Raw genomic sequence first — 19,581 nt, forward strand, 5'->3', positions numbered from 1 at the left:
CCAACTACAAGCAATGTGACTGACCTCGAGATATGGATGTTTGCTTCAAAATGACAGTTAAAAAACGTTAAATGATTTAATCAGTGCTTATTGCCACAGAACATTTAAATGATATATAAATAAATGGGAATAATAAGGGACAACAACGATTGAGCCGCTAAATATCCTTTGATTGAACCTATCACGAAAGATCCAAATTTCGCTTAAATATTTGCTGGATAATCCCAGATCTAACCTGTCATAGGTTGAGTAAAACTTTGACATTTACAAAAAATCGTTGCTTAGGAAATTCGCTTAAATCTCAAATCTATTAAGCAAAGAACAAATGTGATTAAATAATTTGCAAATGAAAAAAAAACCAACTACAAGCAATGTGACTGACCTCGAGATATGAATGTTTGCTTCAAAATGACAGTTAAAAAACGTTAAATGATTTAATCAGTGCTAATTGCCACAGAACATTTAAATGATATATAAATAAATGGGAATAATAAGGGACAACAACGATTGAGCCGCTAAATATCCTTTGATTGAACCTATCACGAAAGATCCAGGTTTGGCTGGATAATTCCGGATTTAACCTGTAATAGGTTGAGCGAACCTTTGTAATTTACAAAAAAATCGACAAAAAGGTAAACTAACTAAATGCAACGTGGCTGACGTCGAGATATTAATGTTTGCGTCAAAATGACAATTAGAAAAGGTGATGATTTAAACGGTGCGAATTGCCACAAACCATGTAAATGAAAAATGATAAATGAGAATAAAAAGAGACAACAACGATTAAGCGGCAGTAAATTAAACAGGTAAGGTTACCTTTGCTAAGTTGCCCTAAACTGGATAATCCCAGATTTAATCTTAAATCTCAAATCTCGTAAGCACAGAGAAAAATATGCAAATTGACTGACCTCGAGATATGAATTTTTGCTTCAGAATGACACTTAGAGGAGTAGAAAATTTTCTCAAAATATTAGTGAATTAGTTGCGTAGATAGGAAAAAGTTTCAAAACTAATGAAAGGACTAACCAAAGACTAACGATTTCGGGAAGATCAATGCGGCAAAAAGGAAAAACTCAATAAGGACGATATAAATACAGATTCCTACCCGACCCGACTTGACGTCGTGAAAAAAAAATCGATATAGATTAAAAACTAACTAGTTAATTGTTAAGTGGTGTTTACTGTATTTTTTCTTAATTTCGGTCCATCTTTTTTTTCATTTTCCTTTGTTTCGACAATTTTAGTGTAATTTGATAGCGACGACGATGACGAAGAAGATACAGTAAAACCGCGGTAAATTTTATATTTTAATATAAAGAGTTAAGATCGAATTATTGTAAAATAAAAATAAATAAAGTACCCCCACACTGGTCCCCACAACATTTAGAGTCGTTGATGAAACGCGTCACGTGGGGGGCGTCTCCAGGGGCGTCTCGGCCGTAAAATGTGATACTTTTCTTGTTCATCCCTTGTACCCCCCGTGTCCGCCCATCCTTGTTTGAGTCGTTGGTTTTCCTTGAGGGCCACGAGACGCCGCCCGCGTCCCTTAGCTTTAAAATAACTTTTAAAATAATGTACCCTTTGACTGAATAAAGTACATTTTCGATTTGTTTGTGTGAACCGTCGAGGTCGTCCCGTGGGGAAAAAATGGGCCTGGCGAATATAGTTTAGGGCGGGGCGACCTGGTCGGGGGGAGGGGGGTATTTGTTTTTTCGTTTTCCTTTTAAAACCGTACGGTGCCACCGCGTTTAAAGACTATTTCGAATAAAGAGAAATGTGGTTTTTGCTTCCTGGTTTACGTGTACCTATTAATAACGTTAATTGAACAGATAAATGAATAAACGGACGTTTATAATAAAGTGAAAAATAAAACAATTCAATATTTATAGAATAGGATGACGATCGAGTTAGCATCTCATTAAATTTAACAAAGAAAAACCACTCTAGGTGATGACAATGTAGTTCGATATTTCTGAAATAAAAAAACTGTACCGTTATTGTTGCCGTTTTTCTTTTAACCTGCAGCCCGCATTTTTGAAAATCAATTTTCAGAACCATTTCAGGTGACAAATGGTCTTAAACAGGGATGTTGCCCAACTCCTACTTTGTTTAAAATTTTTATACAAGAAATACTACGAAAATTGAGGCAAAAATGCTCAGATATGGGAATTAAGGTTGGCGACCGATACTTGTCAACATTTTTTGCTGATGATCAGCTACTAATTGCAAATGGTGAAGAGGATATAGATTATATATTAAGGAAATTACAAGATTAATATAAACTAGCGGGAATGAAAATGAACATCGCCAAAACAGAATACTTAAGAATAGGTAAAGAACACGAAGATCCCGATTTGTAGTTAAGACAGGTTAATCAATGCGAAGAGTATAAATACCTTCTGTACAAGACATACAACGCAGAATGCAATAGGGACAGAGGAGTTTACAAGTTTTGAATCTTTTACTTTGGTCCAATCAAATGGCTATAAAGACAAAATTGAGAATATACGGGGCGATAATGACATACGGATCAGAATGTTGGCAGCTAAAAAAAATAACTCAGATATTCTCAGAAGATCATGTCGCATATCTACGTTAGAACACACAATGATGAGATTGCCGTACAAATCGGATACACAGAACAACTGACCGAACTGAAGCAAGACAAATGGTATATTATGGGCATGTTAGACGAATGGAGGAAAATAGGTAGGCTAGAAAAACTTTTAAATGTGGCTCCACCGAATAAAAGAGAACGAAGGAGATTAGCTACCTACCACATGCCTGGATGGAGTTATGACAACTCTAAGGCACCGGGCAATAAACGAAGGGGCCTGAAGAGACAGATATTTGTGGCGATAGAAATGTGAGACGCGGCGGAAGCTGTAGGACTGTCGGTTTAAAAAGGTTATCTGCCCTGGTTTATAAGAACTTTTATTTTTATAGAGGATAAAAGTCTTCTTCTCTAAGCGCCTATCCGTTCCGGATGTTCGCGATCAGCGGCGCTATTTTTAATTTGTTGATGGCGTTCCGGAAAAGTTCTGCTGATGATCTGTTAAAACACGTTCTAAGCGTTGCTAACCAAGATATTCTCCTTCGACCAGGTGTATGCTTAGTGTTACCCAAATGCAAGACTTAGTCAGTCTTGGTCTTGGTCTTGCGCCAATACACCAATACACCTTGGTCTTGTTCTTTGTATTGCACTCCCAGTCTTGGTCTTGGTCTTGCAGCAAGAGTCTCGTCTAGAAATAGATTGGTTGACCCTAACCTTATATGAAATGGAAATGGAGTTGTACTATGAAAAACTCATCAACCAGTACTATTTGAATCGTCGTCACTCATGTTAAATGGTAAACGTGTTACGTTTTCCGAGAACAATAAGATTTGAGTAAAAACAATTATTAAACGAGACTCGAAGCAAAGCTCAATTGAAAATGACTGCTGGAATTATAATTATTTAAAACAGACACTATTTTTTATAATCCCTTCGCTTTGTACCGCGCCGCCTTGGCACGTGTAGGCTCCAAACAAAGGACGCCGCCGTCTCAAGTCAAGGAAAATCGCAAGTTTGGAGGATGCCATGAAAATTTTTGAAGTTAATGATCAAAATTTTGAATTTTGTGCAGCCTACCAGTGTATGATGGCAAGAAGATAGAAGCGAAGCAATCTCGAATTGATAGTTTCTTTAAGCCAAAAGTTTTTATTATTTCTCATTACTTGTTTTCGTTACATATTGAAGTTTTATACTTATTATTAAAATTAATATCACTCAAATACCAAAAATAACTAGCAATTTCATAAGTGCATATGTAATTATTTTAACAACTTACTTTTGATAATAAAGTATGTATATCCTTTGTTATAGGTGCATTTTCTTTTAATTTCGAGTTCGCGTGGATCCTAACCCATGAGTTTTGCATGTAAACATATGAAAAAATATGTCTCGTATTTCGAGAACCTAACATGCCGTAAGTATGAGGACTGATATATTTATTTTATGTCTTGTATCTACTGCCTGAAATGACACTCAGAGCTAACCAAACGACGCAAGAGTCTTGCAGTCTGAGTCCTGTTCTTGCTCAAGTCTTGCATAGTCAGTCTTGGTATTGGTCTTGCTAAAATTAGGAGGTTTTAGTCTTATAAAAATGCAAGAACTAGACTAAGACCAATTTTGCCTTGGAGGATTTGTTGTAATAACCCATATATATCTGGGTTCCTCCTCCTCCTCCAGTTCTGTTTCTTTATTCGTCGAAATACTTCAATGTTGGTAATTTTTATGTCAAAGATATTTTCAATATTCTCCTGTACAGCCATAGATCGAATGCTTCCAGTCTCTTGGTGGTTTCTTTATTGAGTGTCCAAGTTTATACGCCACACAGAAGGACCGAGAAGACGTAGGGAGGCAATAGTCTGAGTTTCATGTGTAAAAAGCAAACTCATTTTAATAAATACTACAAGGAGTTTGGTTTTGAGGATAGAAGTACGAGTGGCTCAAACGTTGCGTACAATTTCGACGCACCCTGTTAAACAATAAAAAAGTAACATCCTGAAGCAAAGGCGCCGAACTTTTGTTCCTGAACACGAAGAACGAGCCTCTCGCGCGCAAGCCGAACATCTTCATCGGCCGCGCATTTTTTCTGCCCGGTTCCGTCGACCTTCCCCCTCTTCGTCGCGGCGAAAGGTCACGCGAACCCATCTCCGGACGATACGGCGACCGCTTCGTCGGCTCGATCCCCTCGACGGAGGGACGATGCTATATTCGCCCCAAGAAGCAGTATCCGAGCTCCCGGACAGTCTTCTTCTTCGTTTTGCTCGAGCGACCGGCTTCCCGCGTCATTTTTTCTTCTGCGACGCGTCGCGTACAGGGCGGACGCGAATCCGCTCGATTTGTTTTTATTTTTTTTTATTGTGTGCGTTCGTGATCGGAGGAGACGTTTGTAGGTAAGTCGCTTTATTTACAGAGGGTGCACAAAGTATAATGATATACGAACTAACCGTTCCTTTTGGCACTCTGTAAGTGCATTACTCGCAGCATCTTTTATACAGGGTGTCACCAAGCCGCGTTGCGTTGCTATTTAGTTAAAAAATCACAAAATTTTATTTCACTCGAAACTTGATGGTTGCGGCATTGGAAATTGGACATTAGAATTAATTGTGACTTTGAGTACGTTAAAAATGTCGAACTTATTCACGTAATGTTTTTGATTTTTATTATATCGTCTAATTGTTTCTTTTGTCTTCTTCGTAGAAAGGTCTGATTTAAATAAATTCTTCTATATTAGAATTTAATAGCATCTCATGATCAATAAGTATACTATTTAATTAATGTTATTTATTTGAATTTTGCTTTACCCAGGTTACAACAATTCTTTAGATTGATTTCGAAAAAACGCTGTGCAAGGAGTCTGCTGCGTACTAAGTGCTACTCAGTCTACAAAGTTGTTACGCAACTTTTTATGGCGTCTTGTCCTAGAGAGACGCATTGTTTTTCTATCGTGCTTCTGCGGACCACCATGGAACTTTCGCAAAATCGATTTAATTTTTTCAAACATGCACCCTATATAAAATGTATTTCACGTCTCGCCCAACTTTAAAGTTGCTGCAAACTGTGGTAAATATAAAATTTATACAAACAACAGCAATTTCCAATTATATATCTCGCGTACCCTGTATGACAAACGAAACCTGAAACTCTGTCTTCATACAATTTGCGATACTGTATAAACCAAATTATCCCATATTTTATAGTTCTTCATTTACGGCTACTAATTTACACAGGAAGAATGCAATTTTCATTTGAATTTGTTCAAATATCTCGAACAGCGTATGTGATAGACGACAACCGTAAAAACAAAAGAAATATCATCTAAACCAATCAGCCATATTTTTTAGGAAGTGTGATTTACGGCAATTAATTTTCTATGGGTATTTTAGATTTTTATCTGTAATTGAAAAACCCTGTATATAATAATAAAAGTTGTAGTCCCGGATTTCCCGCGTATCCTGGTTCAAGAATTTTGGCGATAGGTTAAATAGTTTTCGAGAAAAATATATTTTTTTTAAGCAAAAATAACCCAAACAGAAAAAATCATTTTCAATTCAATCAAATTCTAAAGTTTGAGTTAAGTTCAGTTAAGTTTAAGGCACTAACTGTATTTCATATTGTAGCACGAAATATCCCGAACACCCTGTACAACGTTAAATAAAAAAGATTTAGGTGTCTATACCACCATACCATGTCAAATAAACTGACACATAAAACACATCCTTCTAGTTTTAGTCAATTGTCTTTAAGAGAAAAGTCCATTTTGTAGTTTTTTGCAACTTACCGACGCATTCTGTGCATTTTCAAAAAATGTTATTCTTAACGACTTTTACATCCGGATTTTGCGTGTCTATTCGCTCAAAAATTGTTTTGATATTTGTTATCGTTTTTGAGAAATATATATACGCACACTTATCGTGTTTCATAGCGATGTACGAAAAACAGTGGAAAATCGCACAAAAAAGATGGACACCAAAATCCAATCGCCGTCATTTCTTATGGGATTATGTGTCCCTTGGGCTGTTTCAAATGAGCTAAATGTCAGCTCCCATGCTCAAACGCTTCGTCGCGGTCGTATGAAGCGTCGACAGAGAACAGACATCAGAGAACAGACAAAAAATAAAAACGTTTTTTTTTTTTTCGGCGCTGACTGATAAAAAGTAGTCAACGACCATTCTTTTTCATATTACTGCTTACATATTTATTTGCTTTTTTATTATCTGTAAATTATTGTTTAGTAATTAATTACTAACATTTTTAATAATTTATTTACTTAGAAGGTGGTGAAAGTTCCGCCAGCATTAGCGATGTATCCGTGGAAGTGACGACACACTAAGTTACAAGTCAAATCATAAATATTTCACTTGATATCATGTTTTTGTATTAAAATAATCACAACAATAAGAAGCCGAAACCCACAGCAAGCCAAAATAGTGCCCAATTGTTTTTTTCGTCGTCGACGTCGCATTTTTATAACAAAAAAACGTTTTATTGCGAATCCTAAATTTTTTTTTTCAAAGTCCTTTTTTTTTAATGTGAAGTATGGTAAAGTTATATAAATAGGGCATTTCAATTTGAAAAAATGACTTTTTCCAATATTTTCATTAAAAATTTTATTGTTCCTTTTTGATCACCATGTGTTTCCTTATCTTTAATATGTATTTATATTAAATTAACCCCAAGTATATAACAAAGCTTCCGTTTTTTTTTTTTCAAAAATTATCTTTTAGTCACCGTGTTCGAGGGACGCCCGGTACACTCGCTTTTGGAGATCATTTAACGACTTAATTAAAAAAAAAACAACCCAAACTGGTGTTAAATATTCAAGAGGCCTTTCACTTTTAATTCAAAGACGCATTTCCATTGTCGACAATAGAAAATAAAACGAGCGAATCTCATAAAAAAAAGACGTGTAATACACTAACGAAATAACGCAGCAGTCATGGTGGAAACAACGCGGAGGACGCTAAATCGAAAACAAAATGCCGGAATGCCGATCGGCGAGGTGGTGGGTTTTTACTTTTACCGACGACACTGACCGGTGCCAATTTTAAGGTGAACATCATATCGCGAGCTAGTTGCGTAACCTGTTTTTTTTTTCGACCGAATGAATAATTGATTTCTGACGTTGCAAGAACGGACCGTCTAATATGGGACCTCGTGCTGGGCGATTTTAATGCATCCGAACGCTCCAGATTTTAACGAAGCAAGTTTCGTATCTATCTCTTGATTAAATGTCAAAGGTCGATCACTGACGAGCGTAATTTGCGGTTGTTACCGACACTACTCTCGTGTCCGGCCTAAAAGAAGTGTGGTTGATGGTCGATGATAATGATGGTTTACCAAAACCGGAAATAGTTTTTTTTTTAATGACTTGGATTGGATCCATACAAATACACGTCCTACTCCTCTACTTCCCAGTTTCCATTCCTTCCGGTCTTCCCAGTCTTCTGGTTTTCTTCTTTTCCATCTTCGGGAGTCTTTTTCAACCTATTTTCTCTAATTGGCCATACCCTATTCGTCGTCGGTTGTCGTTGGTCTATTTCCTCAAGGGTAGTCTTGTCTGAAAAAAGGATCAAGGCTCAACCAATCTTTTCAGATGTCCCATGTGTGGACAATGATTTTGAATATTGTGTAGGTTCCTGTGCAATAGATAGGAAAAGAATTTTGATAGTAGCATGTTATCGTTCTCCGAGTGGTGATGAGCGACGAAATGTAGGGTTAATAGACAAGTTTTTTGCCAAGTGACGTATAAGAAACAAAACACCATCAATTTTCTGACATATACTACGTCTTATTTTTGAAATGGGACACCGTATATATTATAAATGTGTTTAATACAATATCTTGTGTAATCGCTTCGTCTTGAGGATTGGTTTCATCTTTATTCCTAGACGGACCTGGGAAGTGCTTTTAATCGTTGTTATATAGTTTTTTTGTACTATAAAACGTATGTGAATGCGTCATCTAAAAATAAAAATAGCATAAAATAATTTATTGCTCAAACATGCATAAACAACACATATTTCAAACGTACGTTTCAAAGGAACTTCCATAGGCTACTGTAATACTTTTTACAAAACTTCTGGAAAAGTTTACTCATACACAAGCAATCTAAAATTGAGAGGTCCTCTCTTAAAATGTGTTTAATAGTTTTTTTTTAATAGTTTTTGTTTTTTCAATGAAGTATTAAGTTTTGTGTACACGATGATAGAGAACACATATCATTTCTGTATCTGGTATCGTACATGTGAAAGTCGGAATTCTTAATTTTTTTTATTTTCGTGGACATTGATAGATGAAAATTGAATTTTTTTTTTAAATAGTGCCTTACAGTGATCCTTATTTTGTGCACAACACAAAGTTCGAACGATCTTTTTTTGAAGATTCTATCTGCCTCCGAAGTTACTAAAATAAAATGTTAAAAAAATAGTAGTTAGTTATTCGCGTTTTCATGGACTTTCGACGGGGAACAGAGGTGAGGGAACGGAGAACAGACAAAAAATAAAAACCAACAGCGTTTGAGTATGCTTTCTTATAGAGATTATGTCTTTTGTAAATAAATATATTTTTTTACATAACCAACATAACTTCAGAAAAAATAGAAGCACTTCAACTGCTGCTTATTCGTATTTCCGTAGTATAATATCTCTGATCGAGAATGGTTAATGCTCGGTTGGAATTTTTTGCGATCTAATTCGTGCGTTCGACTGTGTTGATTTTACGGAACTTGGGGAAGCTCTACACGCTTCGGGTATAAGGGTAAGCCTCTGGGTCAGTAGTTTTTTAGAAGATCGTTCTCATTTTGTATAAGTTTTATAAAGGAAAATGTTAATTCTGCTAGTCAACGCATAGAGATGGGACAAGGGACAGTTTTAGGCCCTTTACTCTTCACGTTATATATAAATTGTATTTTGAAAATTTTACCTGATACGTTTTTTGTAATGTATGCGGATGATCTTTGCTTGGTGTTGTGTGAAAATGACGATGCCCTCTCAGAGAAATGCTGTAGGGATAGATTAATAACATGGTTTGGAAAAATGAAGCTATATTTCAACGGAAGCAAAACTCAAACGATAACTCAAAAACAATGTGACGATTTTAATATCTGTTTATGCAATGACACTCTTGCAAGTCGGTGTACTGTGAGGTTTCTAGGATTGAGTTTGGATGAATGTTTAATCTGATAGCCTCATTGTGATATTCTTATTTCAACACTAAATAGTGTATGGGCTCAGTTTGTGCAGAGCATCTGTAAATGCCGATAAAGTATTTTTGGCTCGAAAACGTATAGTATGGAGTATTGCACACATTTCCATTGACCTAGTACAGAATTCTCATACTGGCGAATCTTTTCATTTTTGAAATGTCATTGTATGTCTCTGACAATTTATAGTACTTTAAGTACTTTGGTGACATATATTTTAAGCTTACAAGATAGAGCGGTAAGCTGCATGTTCCCTACTCTAGGTAATCAACGACTTCGAGGTCACCTGATTATTTGAGTGTTTTGTAGTTTTTTTTTAAATTAATATTATTATTATTATTATTATTGTTTTTTCCTCTCGTTTTTAAATGGTAGTTCGGTGATCTTAACATTGCATCAGACGGACGGTTGTCAAGCCATTTGCATAAATCTTATATTCCATTGCAAACCAAAACTAACAATGTGATAGGTGTTCAGCATCACCGATTTCTGGAGTTGCGGTATGAGGTATTCTATGTTTAGTCCTTTTGCGTGGGTCATAGTGGGTTTTGGTATTATACCCGTTGCCGACACAATGATTGGTCTGATGTTGACCCGATCTACTCTCCACATACGCTTTTGTATGTTCGCTGGGGCTGGTATTGTTACTTCGACGAAATTAATCTCCTTATTTATTTTATTATATAGAAGGAGATCAAGTTCGTTTGCTTGGATTTTGATGTCAGTTGTGATTTCTCTGTTCCAATATAGTTTAAAGTGTTCATTTTCCATTACATCTTTTGCGTCATAAAAATTGAGCCCATAACAAGCGTTTGATTCGATTCTGAAGGTCCTGATGTATTATTCTTGCAATGTTGTCACGCCTCTGGGTGTAATCATGGCCCACCAATGTCTCACATGCACCTGTTATATGTTCGATGATTTCTCCTTTACGTCCACATCTCCGACATCTTCACCAATAATATGCTTGCGATGGTTTCTTGTAGGTATTATTCTGTCTTGGATGACCATCATGAATCCAACTGTTCCATCGCAGAGGGAACCCGTCTTCAACCATTTGTTAGACGCGATCTTGTCTATATTGTCTTGGTAGCTAGGGTGTGTGCCGTGTAGTTATTTATGCTTCGTCAAACAACTTGCTGTCTGTTTGCTCCGCTGCACACACCTTCTCTTCAAAACGTTTTAAATTCAGTGGTCTCATTTCGTGTGTTTGGTGCCTAGGTATTTGCAGTATCCACAAGACGCCACCGTAATGTTGTCCTGAACTTCCAGATCCCACCCCTCTCCACCCGCACACATGCATATTGTTTTGCTACACTTACCCTTATTTTCTATCTTCGTTAAATAATCTGTATTTTTCCTGCGTCTCGTTGACGACGTCCTATTCACGCCCCGCCTATTGGTATTGGTATTGGTATTAAAGAGGGGCGCCCTCGCGGGCGTCCAAGCACTTAGGCCACCAGATGGGCCCGTTGTGCCCCCAGGCCGCTCTAAAGGGCGCCCAGAATGCCGCCCCTCCTATAGAAGGTCAGCAACTCCTTTAGCCCAATACCGTACACTGAGTCCGGATCGATCAGGGCCGTTCCGAAGACTCCCAATCTTGCCCATGTCAAGGCAGGGCACTCGGTGAGCAGATGATACGGGGTCTCCTCCCCTTACATGCACCACCTACACTCCAGGTCGTGACCTTCCTCTCCTCAGCCACTCTCCCCAGTACCCCTTTGCACTCCTTTATCAACAACTAGCGCGTACGCACTGACTTCAGCGCCATAAGTGCAGCCCTACTATCCGAGCAGAAGAAGACTCTCCTGCTTCCGTGGTTGAGCCGAAGCACCTCTCTGGCCGCCATCAATAAAGCGAAAATTTCCGCCTGAAACACAGTGCAGTACTGACCCAGAGGGACCGACAAGCTCGATCCCGTTGTCTCGCAGTACGCTCCAGCTCCGGCCAGATCACCCATTCTGGACCCGTATGTGTACCAGACAAGTCCATCCCAGGAGCCGACTCTGCCCTCTCTCCACTCTTCCCTTGATGGGAATTGAAAGGTCAATTTGTCAAAGAAGGTCATCTCGGGGATCATGACATCACTTGACATGCCCATGACCCCGCGATCCCAGCGACAGCCCTCTAAAATGTCGTACGGACCCCGATCTGCACCCGATCCGCCATAGAGGGCAACCCCACCAGAGCCTCTAGGGCCCTCGTGGGCGCCGTTCTCATGGCGCCCGTTATGCAGAAGCAAGCCAGTCTCTGCCTTGCTCCCGCTCTTTTGGTCCCCGGCCACCATGCCATTGCCCCATGCATGAGCATAGGCACCACCATGGTACCGTAGATCCACTGCATGATCTTGGGCCCCAGGCCCCAAGTGCCCCCTACCGCCCTCCGGCACGTCCACAGAGCTCCAAAGGCAGACTTGGTCCTTGATCTTATATGTTCCTGGAAGGTGATATATTGTGCCAACTTCCATTATTTTCTCTCTTTGTGGGCAGCTCCCATACCCATAGAACAAGGCAGAGAATACGCCACAGCTGATTATTTGAATTCTAGATTCTACAGTGAGGTCTGTTCTTGTAAAAAATCTCTCTCACAAACGATTAGTGTTGATGTTGAAGTACTTCTAGCTAAGCTAACTGACAATCGGCAACAGCGAGGTGTGCAGACAATGAAAAGCTTAGCGTTAAGCAGAGAATGCTTAATACATTTAAGATTTAATAAATATAAATGAATGATAGGAATAAAAGTAATAAAAAGAAAATAACAAATTAATAAAATATTTTCATTCTTTCACTTTCACTTGTCCCCATCGAGTTTTCTACGCAGTTTGCCGTTGGAAAATGAGCAATTAAAAGCTGTCGTGTCAGCGTCGACGCCAGAAGTGGTTCAAAAAGGTCGACGGTTTGGCTTACCTCGACGAGATAATGACGTGTTTGGCGGGTTGCATGTTGAAATCGACGCGGTTGCGCAACCGTCGAAACCGCCACCAAAATCGTGAGGCGGGTTTTCGCTCGTCGGTCAATAATTATATTTGCGTTTGAAAAAAAAATCGGCGAATTAAGTGTAAATATTGGCGGTTGCGTTGGGTAATCTTCGGCATTTTGGAATAGGGACAGGCTACCGCTTCGAGCCGGTTCCACGACTGAAAAAATAAAATTAAACATTACAGACATAAAGGATTACAGTGACAACAATCTTAATGAACAAATTTCTTTTTAACAGGTTTACACCCAATTTCAGAAAATATATAAATAATACAAAAATAATAAAAATACAGTACGAAATTCAAGGAATCTAATCACTCACACACGTACTCTAAGCAGTTTTAAGCTCTGCGCATGATCCAAAAAACGGTCAACGATCTCACGCAGAGTATCAGCATTAATGTCACATATGTCTGAAACAATATTTAAGTTACCGCACATAAACCAAATTGGCGTCTGATATAAAATGATGAAATGTGATCCTAAGTCTTTCTTCAATTCTGAGACGTAAAATTTTGCTTTGCCTAAAAGCCATTCAGAGTCAGCGTCATCGTGCAAAAGGCAACACGGAAATTTTAACGAATAAATGTCCCTCCTTACCTTCAGAGACGATTCCTCGGGTAATAGTACATGATGCTAAAATCCTCTGTGAGAATACATATTATCTTCTTTAAAAACAACTCCAAGCTATCAATATATCAATACGTAATCGGTTTAGAACGTCTTATGACGTTGCCCGACGCCTTGCCAATAGATTTTTTGTCTTCTTCTTTGAATATAGCATTCGTTGCACGTGTCCATACTAAATTAATTGTTTCCTTTTCCTTTCCTTCCTCTCCTTTCATAATTTCTTTGACTCTGTCGTTTCGATCCCTGCCCTTCTAGAAATCCTTAGTGACCTACGCATTGCATCCATCTCAGTATCTTCTACCCTTTTTTTATATTTTTCTGTAAGTCTCCACCATAGTATTCCATTAAGACATGCTATTGCTTGGCTATGTTTGATATGCAATATGTCGTTTAATTGTAGATCACCAGGTTCTCCACCAACACATAGATATTAGTTTTTTCCATGTTAACTGCAAGGTCCCATATATATTCTTCCATCAATTTACGCATCATGTACTCCATATCCTCTTTATAATTTGATATTACTGCTTGATAGGCTGCAAACTGCAAGGTGTATAAATAAAAATCATTAAGTTCAATTCCCATTGCGCGTATTTTTCTTTTCCGTTGCTTTATTGCTGTAGCCACATAGGTATTAAACAGTGTTGGAGGCCTTTATTTATTGCGAATTCCTTGGCGACATATTTCCCTAAGTTCACTCTTGCAGTGCGTGCAATGAGTGTGTGAATGATGTTTCTGTCCTTTAGGATTTTCCAAAGTCTTGTTGTCGGTATTGTATAGTAAGCTAGTTGAAGATTGACTAATGTTTGTTGTAACTATGTTATTGATTATTGGACGCCACACCAAGGACCGTTGCATAGATGACGTAGGATCTTTTTCAAGTTGACTAGATGATCCCTCTGTAAGCATATGTCCATAGCATTTGATTTATCTTTACAGAGGCTAAAAATCGGCTCTATAAATAGAAAAAATTAGAGGCGAACTGTCGTATGAAGTGTTTCTAAATAGTTAAAATAAACTTTCTGCCTTCTAGACTGAAGGGAAAATTTGGAAAAGGTGTGTGCTGCAATATATTTAAGCTTAAAATATAAAATTGAATGAACTATAGTATCAAAAGCCCTATTCTCTCTATTTTGCTGATAACTATAACTAAACAAAACTATTAGCTTTGAAATTATTATTAAAAAAAGCAGAATTTTTATTTGGAAAGGAAAGTTTCCTATTACAAATCAAAATGGGTAGTATTATATATATTTTATTGTTTTTAAAAAGGCGTTTTATTTTATTAATTGAGAGAAAAATATCCCTCAAAGAGAACTTATTTAACTTACTTAAACTTAGCTTAAATTGTACGGTACAAACCAAAATTACATGGGATTAATTTCATTTAATTTAAAAAAAAGTAGAAGAAATATCATGAAAGCCCTTTGGGTGAAGTTACGGTAACTTTTTGAGTTCCATTTTTTTGTTGAGGAAGAGCTTTCGTACATTTTGCTTTTTGGGCATTTCCGTAAAAAATTCCAATAAATATCTTCCCCAATTGCAGCTTAAATAAGCGATCGGCTAAGCAGTGGCGTGTGTATGTGAAAGTCGACGGCGTTGGAACCCGCATAAATAATACGTAATATTTTTTTCAAACTTTTAGCTAATCGGAGGCGGAATCGAAAGTTCCGCGTGACACAACATGGCGACTTGTTGCTCCCATGTGAACCGGGCGCATCTTCTCTCGCAACGACACACAACAGAAAGCGGAAGCGGATTGATTATACCGAAAGATATACCGTTTTCAATTCACTTTCGCCCGGTAATTCGAGACGGTACCGTTTTCGGTACCATCGCCGCTAAATAAAAACTAATTTGCTCCTTTTGTTGGATCGTTACCGATTTTTTTTTGTGTGCGCCCCCGAATAGAAAGTATTGAGACTGTATATCGGAGACGTAACACCCGAATGTTATATACCCTGTAAGATAGACTGCTAATGTTTAACAGAATTTACCTTAAACTAGTCATCAGTTCGAGTTAAAATTGCCAAAGGCTTTTTCAAATCACAAAAAACTACTGCTTCAATATATTTCGAAATCGGAATATTAATATTGATAATAAAACTGTCATTAAAATAAGGGAGCCAAAATACTTTAGCTACATGTGATTATAACTATTCCAAAGTCAACTTCATGAATGAGGAAGTATTGGTGGAACTAATTGAAACAACTCATTAAAACCAATGAAACAACTAGCTATAATTAGACATTAGCCATAATTTAAAACCAGGCAATAAATAACGAAAAAAACTGTTATACAAAAATCACGAAAGACGACCTCATTAAAATAAAAAATTACGTAGCTAGAATAGCTATTGGTATTGGTATTAAAGGGGAGCGCCCTCGCGGGCGTCCAAGCACTTAGGCCACCAGATGGGCCCGTTGAAGAAGAAGGTCAGCAACTCCTTTAGCCCAATACCGTGCACTGAGTCCGCAACGATCAGGGCCGTTCCTAAGACTCCCAATCTTGCCCATGTCAAGGGCACTCGGTGAGCAGATGATACGGGGTCTCCTCCCCTTCCATGCAACACCTACACTCCGGGTCATCTCCAATGCCTAGCAAGCAAAGGTGCCTCCTAAGCCTGCAATGTCCTGTGTAGGCCCCTGTTAGTGCTCTACACTCCCTTCTGGTCAGTCTAAACAGCTCCCTGGTCTGAGGAAGGGCGGGCCCATCCATCATAAGCCTCACCTGCCTCATTCCCGGAGCAACTCTCCAGCCCCCCGCGGCCCGGTCTTTCGCCCAGGCTTCGAGAGCTCCCCGCCTCACACACGGGGCGATCCCCAAGCGGGGCTCTGTCCTTATATGCCTATGCTAGAATAGCTATATCAATAAGTAATCAAATAATTAAAATTCTCAAAACCGTCAATTAATTAACACACTTACTTTAGTTATAACTAACCGTAACCAATTCAAAAAGTACGAAGTCATTGTGATATTTTTTTTGTCGAATAGTTTAGGCTAAATTAAAATTTAAAAAATATTTACCCTTAACTAGCTATAACTAATAAAAGCCAGGTCGTAACTAATCAGAATCACATCCGTAAGAAACGTATTATTAACTATCACATTTACAAAAATTACACGAATATTTTGTTAGTTGTTTGTTTTGAGTTAACTAGTCATTTACTTAACTAACTAATTAAAACACGCAAAAATGTCATTAATATAGTGTAACTGCACATAGTTCCAAAAGTCATCCCACAAATTAATACCCCAATTAAAATAAAAAAGTATTTAGTAGCTAGTGAAATAATAACTATAAAACTCACACAAACTGAAAGATGGTTTATTTATAACCAGCCGTAGTCAATTAAGCCTCCAGCTAGTCAAAAATGTAACCCTATTTTGGAGATATTTTATTTATTGTTTCTTTTCTTTAACTAACATAAATAAAAAAACTCAAAAAATTATTCACGCTTTAGCTGCACATGGTTACAACCTAAGGCTTAATAAAGAACTCTTAAACAATAATTAATCAATGTCGATATAATAAATAACGAAGTTATTGTACTACCGTTATTAAAATAAAATAAATATTAAGATATAACTAATCAGAATCAAATCAATTACTAGCAAAATAATAACTATTGCTTTTATAAATGCTAAAAAATTACGTTTCTTACAACTGAGCCGATAAAAATCACAACGAAACACTCACAAAATTACTTTCATCTGAATTGTAACCAATCAAACGCAATTAAACGGTTAACTAATTACAAAAATTACCAGGATATTTTGTTAGTTGTGTGATTCGAGTTAAATAACCTTTACTTAACTAAATTAACTAAAAAAAGGAAAAATATCATTAAAATACTTTAACTGCACAAATTAATACCCCAAACAATGACATAATAGCCGTCAAAATAAAAAAGTAGTTACTAGCTAGTGAAATGTCAAATAATAACTATGACACACACACACACTGAAAGGCAGTTCAGTTATAACTAGCCGAAGTCAATTAAGCCGACAGATAATCAAAAATTTACATACAAATGCTAAAAAATTACGTTTCTTATAACTTAGCCTATCAAAATTAGAATGAAACGTATCTAATCAGAATCACATCCGTAAGTAACGTAATATTAATTATCACACTTACATTAGCTCACAAACCCATATAAACTGTTAACTAATTACAAATATTAGCAGAATATTTTGTTAGTTGCTTGTTTTGAGTTAACTAGACATTTACTTAACTAACTAATTAAATAATAACAGATAATAACGAATCAAAATCAAATCAATTACTAGAAAAATCATAACTACTGCTCTCACGAACATTTAGAAATTTGCTTTTCTTAAAGTTAACTGTACCTAGCCGATTAAAATCACAATGAAATATTGACTAACTTTTATTCGTTATTCGTTCAGCGAATGCGGTCCAATATGGATACTATCCCTTCGGGCAATTAATGGCGAGCTATCGGCAGTAACTACGACCTTTGAAAGTACGCGCCGGCTACCTTGGCAACAATTAAAAATAAAGAATCGGGATGATCACGATCCTCGTGGCGGCCGGAGATTGTTAGATCGATTCTCCAATAAAATAAGTCGTAATCGAGGAACGACGTGGAAAAAATCTGTGTGAAACGTCACTGCGATTGTTTCCCTCCACCTTGAGATGTCCTACGCCGATCGATCAGTCATCCGTCGAGCACGAACCCCTTTCTTAGTTTTTAGGTGGACGAGCTATTTTGCTGAAATATAAATGAAATTCGTCTCGTTGCATAGCGCCTACGTCGCACGCCTATGACGCCTGAGACACGAGCTCGAGTAGAAACGTGGTTTTCGGCTAGACATGGGAATTTCGTGTGAATCTCTCCGAAGAAGAGCGTACTATCCGGTCGGGAAAGTTTGGAAATTTCTTCTCGTTAATTGGGCGCACTCCGTGGCTTTCCTCGCGATAAGTGCTTCAAAATGGTGGCTTTAAAACAGTGACGGCGTGACATAGAGAATCGAGCAAAATAATTAATATTTAATTTTTTCAAAACCTTATTAATTAAACTTGGTTAAGCTATAAAAGGCACCGTTTAATTAAATTACGCAAGTGATGCACAATAGACAATCAAGATTAGGTCCTAATTGTTTACTTACATTACACTTTTGAAGTGACTCATATATTATTATTAAATAAACACTTAAAACTAAAGATTTACAGGTTCAGTCTCACTTTCATTCTAAGTCCTTCCAAGAAAATACCAGTGACTCTGTTTTATCGCTATTCAACGTTTGGTTGTTACACTGGCAATAAGCTTACATCCTCACACTGTGGTAGGTTAAACCACGTAGACGTGGTACTTCTAGTATGACGTGTGGCCACCGAGTTAACTTATCCTATACATGTTCAATAGGCGATACCTAAGTCTGATTACCATGTGGACCACAGAGGAAGGGTTACATTAGCTTTTCAAATAACTTCTCTAGCAAGTACATCCGTATGAGATCTAGCATAGAACAACGCGACTGTGTTTTATCACCGTAATTATATTTATTGATCGATTTTTTAATGTGGAGACCACTCTTCCCAATACCATATTCTAACCAAATTAAATATACAAAGTAAATCCTCTAACATTAGCCATTGCTAAATTGACATTTTCAATACTCAAGCAAAGTCTTATTTCTTTACATTTTTGTGAAACTAATGAAAAGTTTGGTTATATGAGACAAAAATGCTATCGATTATCGGTCGATAAAACATAGCAAAAATACTTTTTACAAAACTTCTGGATTCGTCCTGCGTCGGTTTATGCTGAGTCGAACTTGCTGACGTTTCGCTGTTGGCTTCTTCAGAGCTTGACTGAAACTGGCTCGCATTTTACTCTGTGCCTGCTTTTATATTGTTTAAGGTGGGCGGAGCTAAATGAGCTTCAGTCAAGCTCTGAAGAAGCCAATAGGATGATTGGCGAAAGGTCAACACGTTCGACCCAGCAAAAACCGACGCAGGAGAAATCCAGAAGTTTTGTAAAAAGTATTACAGTAGCCTGTGGAAGGTTCTTCTTTGGCATAGTATATCTCAAAAGCATATCGTCTTGACTGTTGAGAGCAATTATTCAAATAACCTGCCTAACCAAAAGTGTTTTGAAAATATGAATATTGAATATTATATTATGTTTATTTGTGTAGAATAAAATCAAATTAGTACAAATAGAAAATACAACGATACTAAATATATGCA

The 19,581-nt window shown here is 37.4% G+C and overlaps 1 protein-coding gene across 1 annotated transcript in view; it reads left to right on the forward strand.

Moving 5' to 3' along the window:
- The first annotated feature begins 4,745 nt into the window (after positions 1-4,745).
- LOC132702475 (mucin-16-like) overlaps positions 4,746-19,581 on the forward strand; it is a 43,329-nt gene continuing 28,493 nt past the window's right edge. The window contains exon 1 of the mRNA XM_060671105.1: positions 4,746-4,941. Coding sequence (XP_060527088.1) covers positions 4,751-4,941 — 191 coding nt within the window. The 5' untranslated portion in view covers positions 4,746-4,750. The remainder of the gene's footprint in view (positions 4,942-19,581) is intronic.

The sequence above is a fragment of the Cylas formicarius genome, unplaced genomic scaffold (assembly GCF_029955315.1).
Source record: "Cylas formicarius isolate icCylForm1 unplaced genomic scaffold, icCylForm1.1 PGA_scaffold_5__7_contigs__length_24384050, whole genome shotgun sequence".
Taxonomy (NCBI): domain Eukaryota; kingdom Metazoa; phylum Arthropoda; class Insecta; order Coleoptera; family Brentidae; genus Cylas; species Cylas formicarius.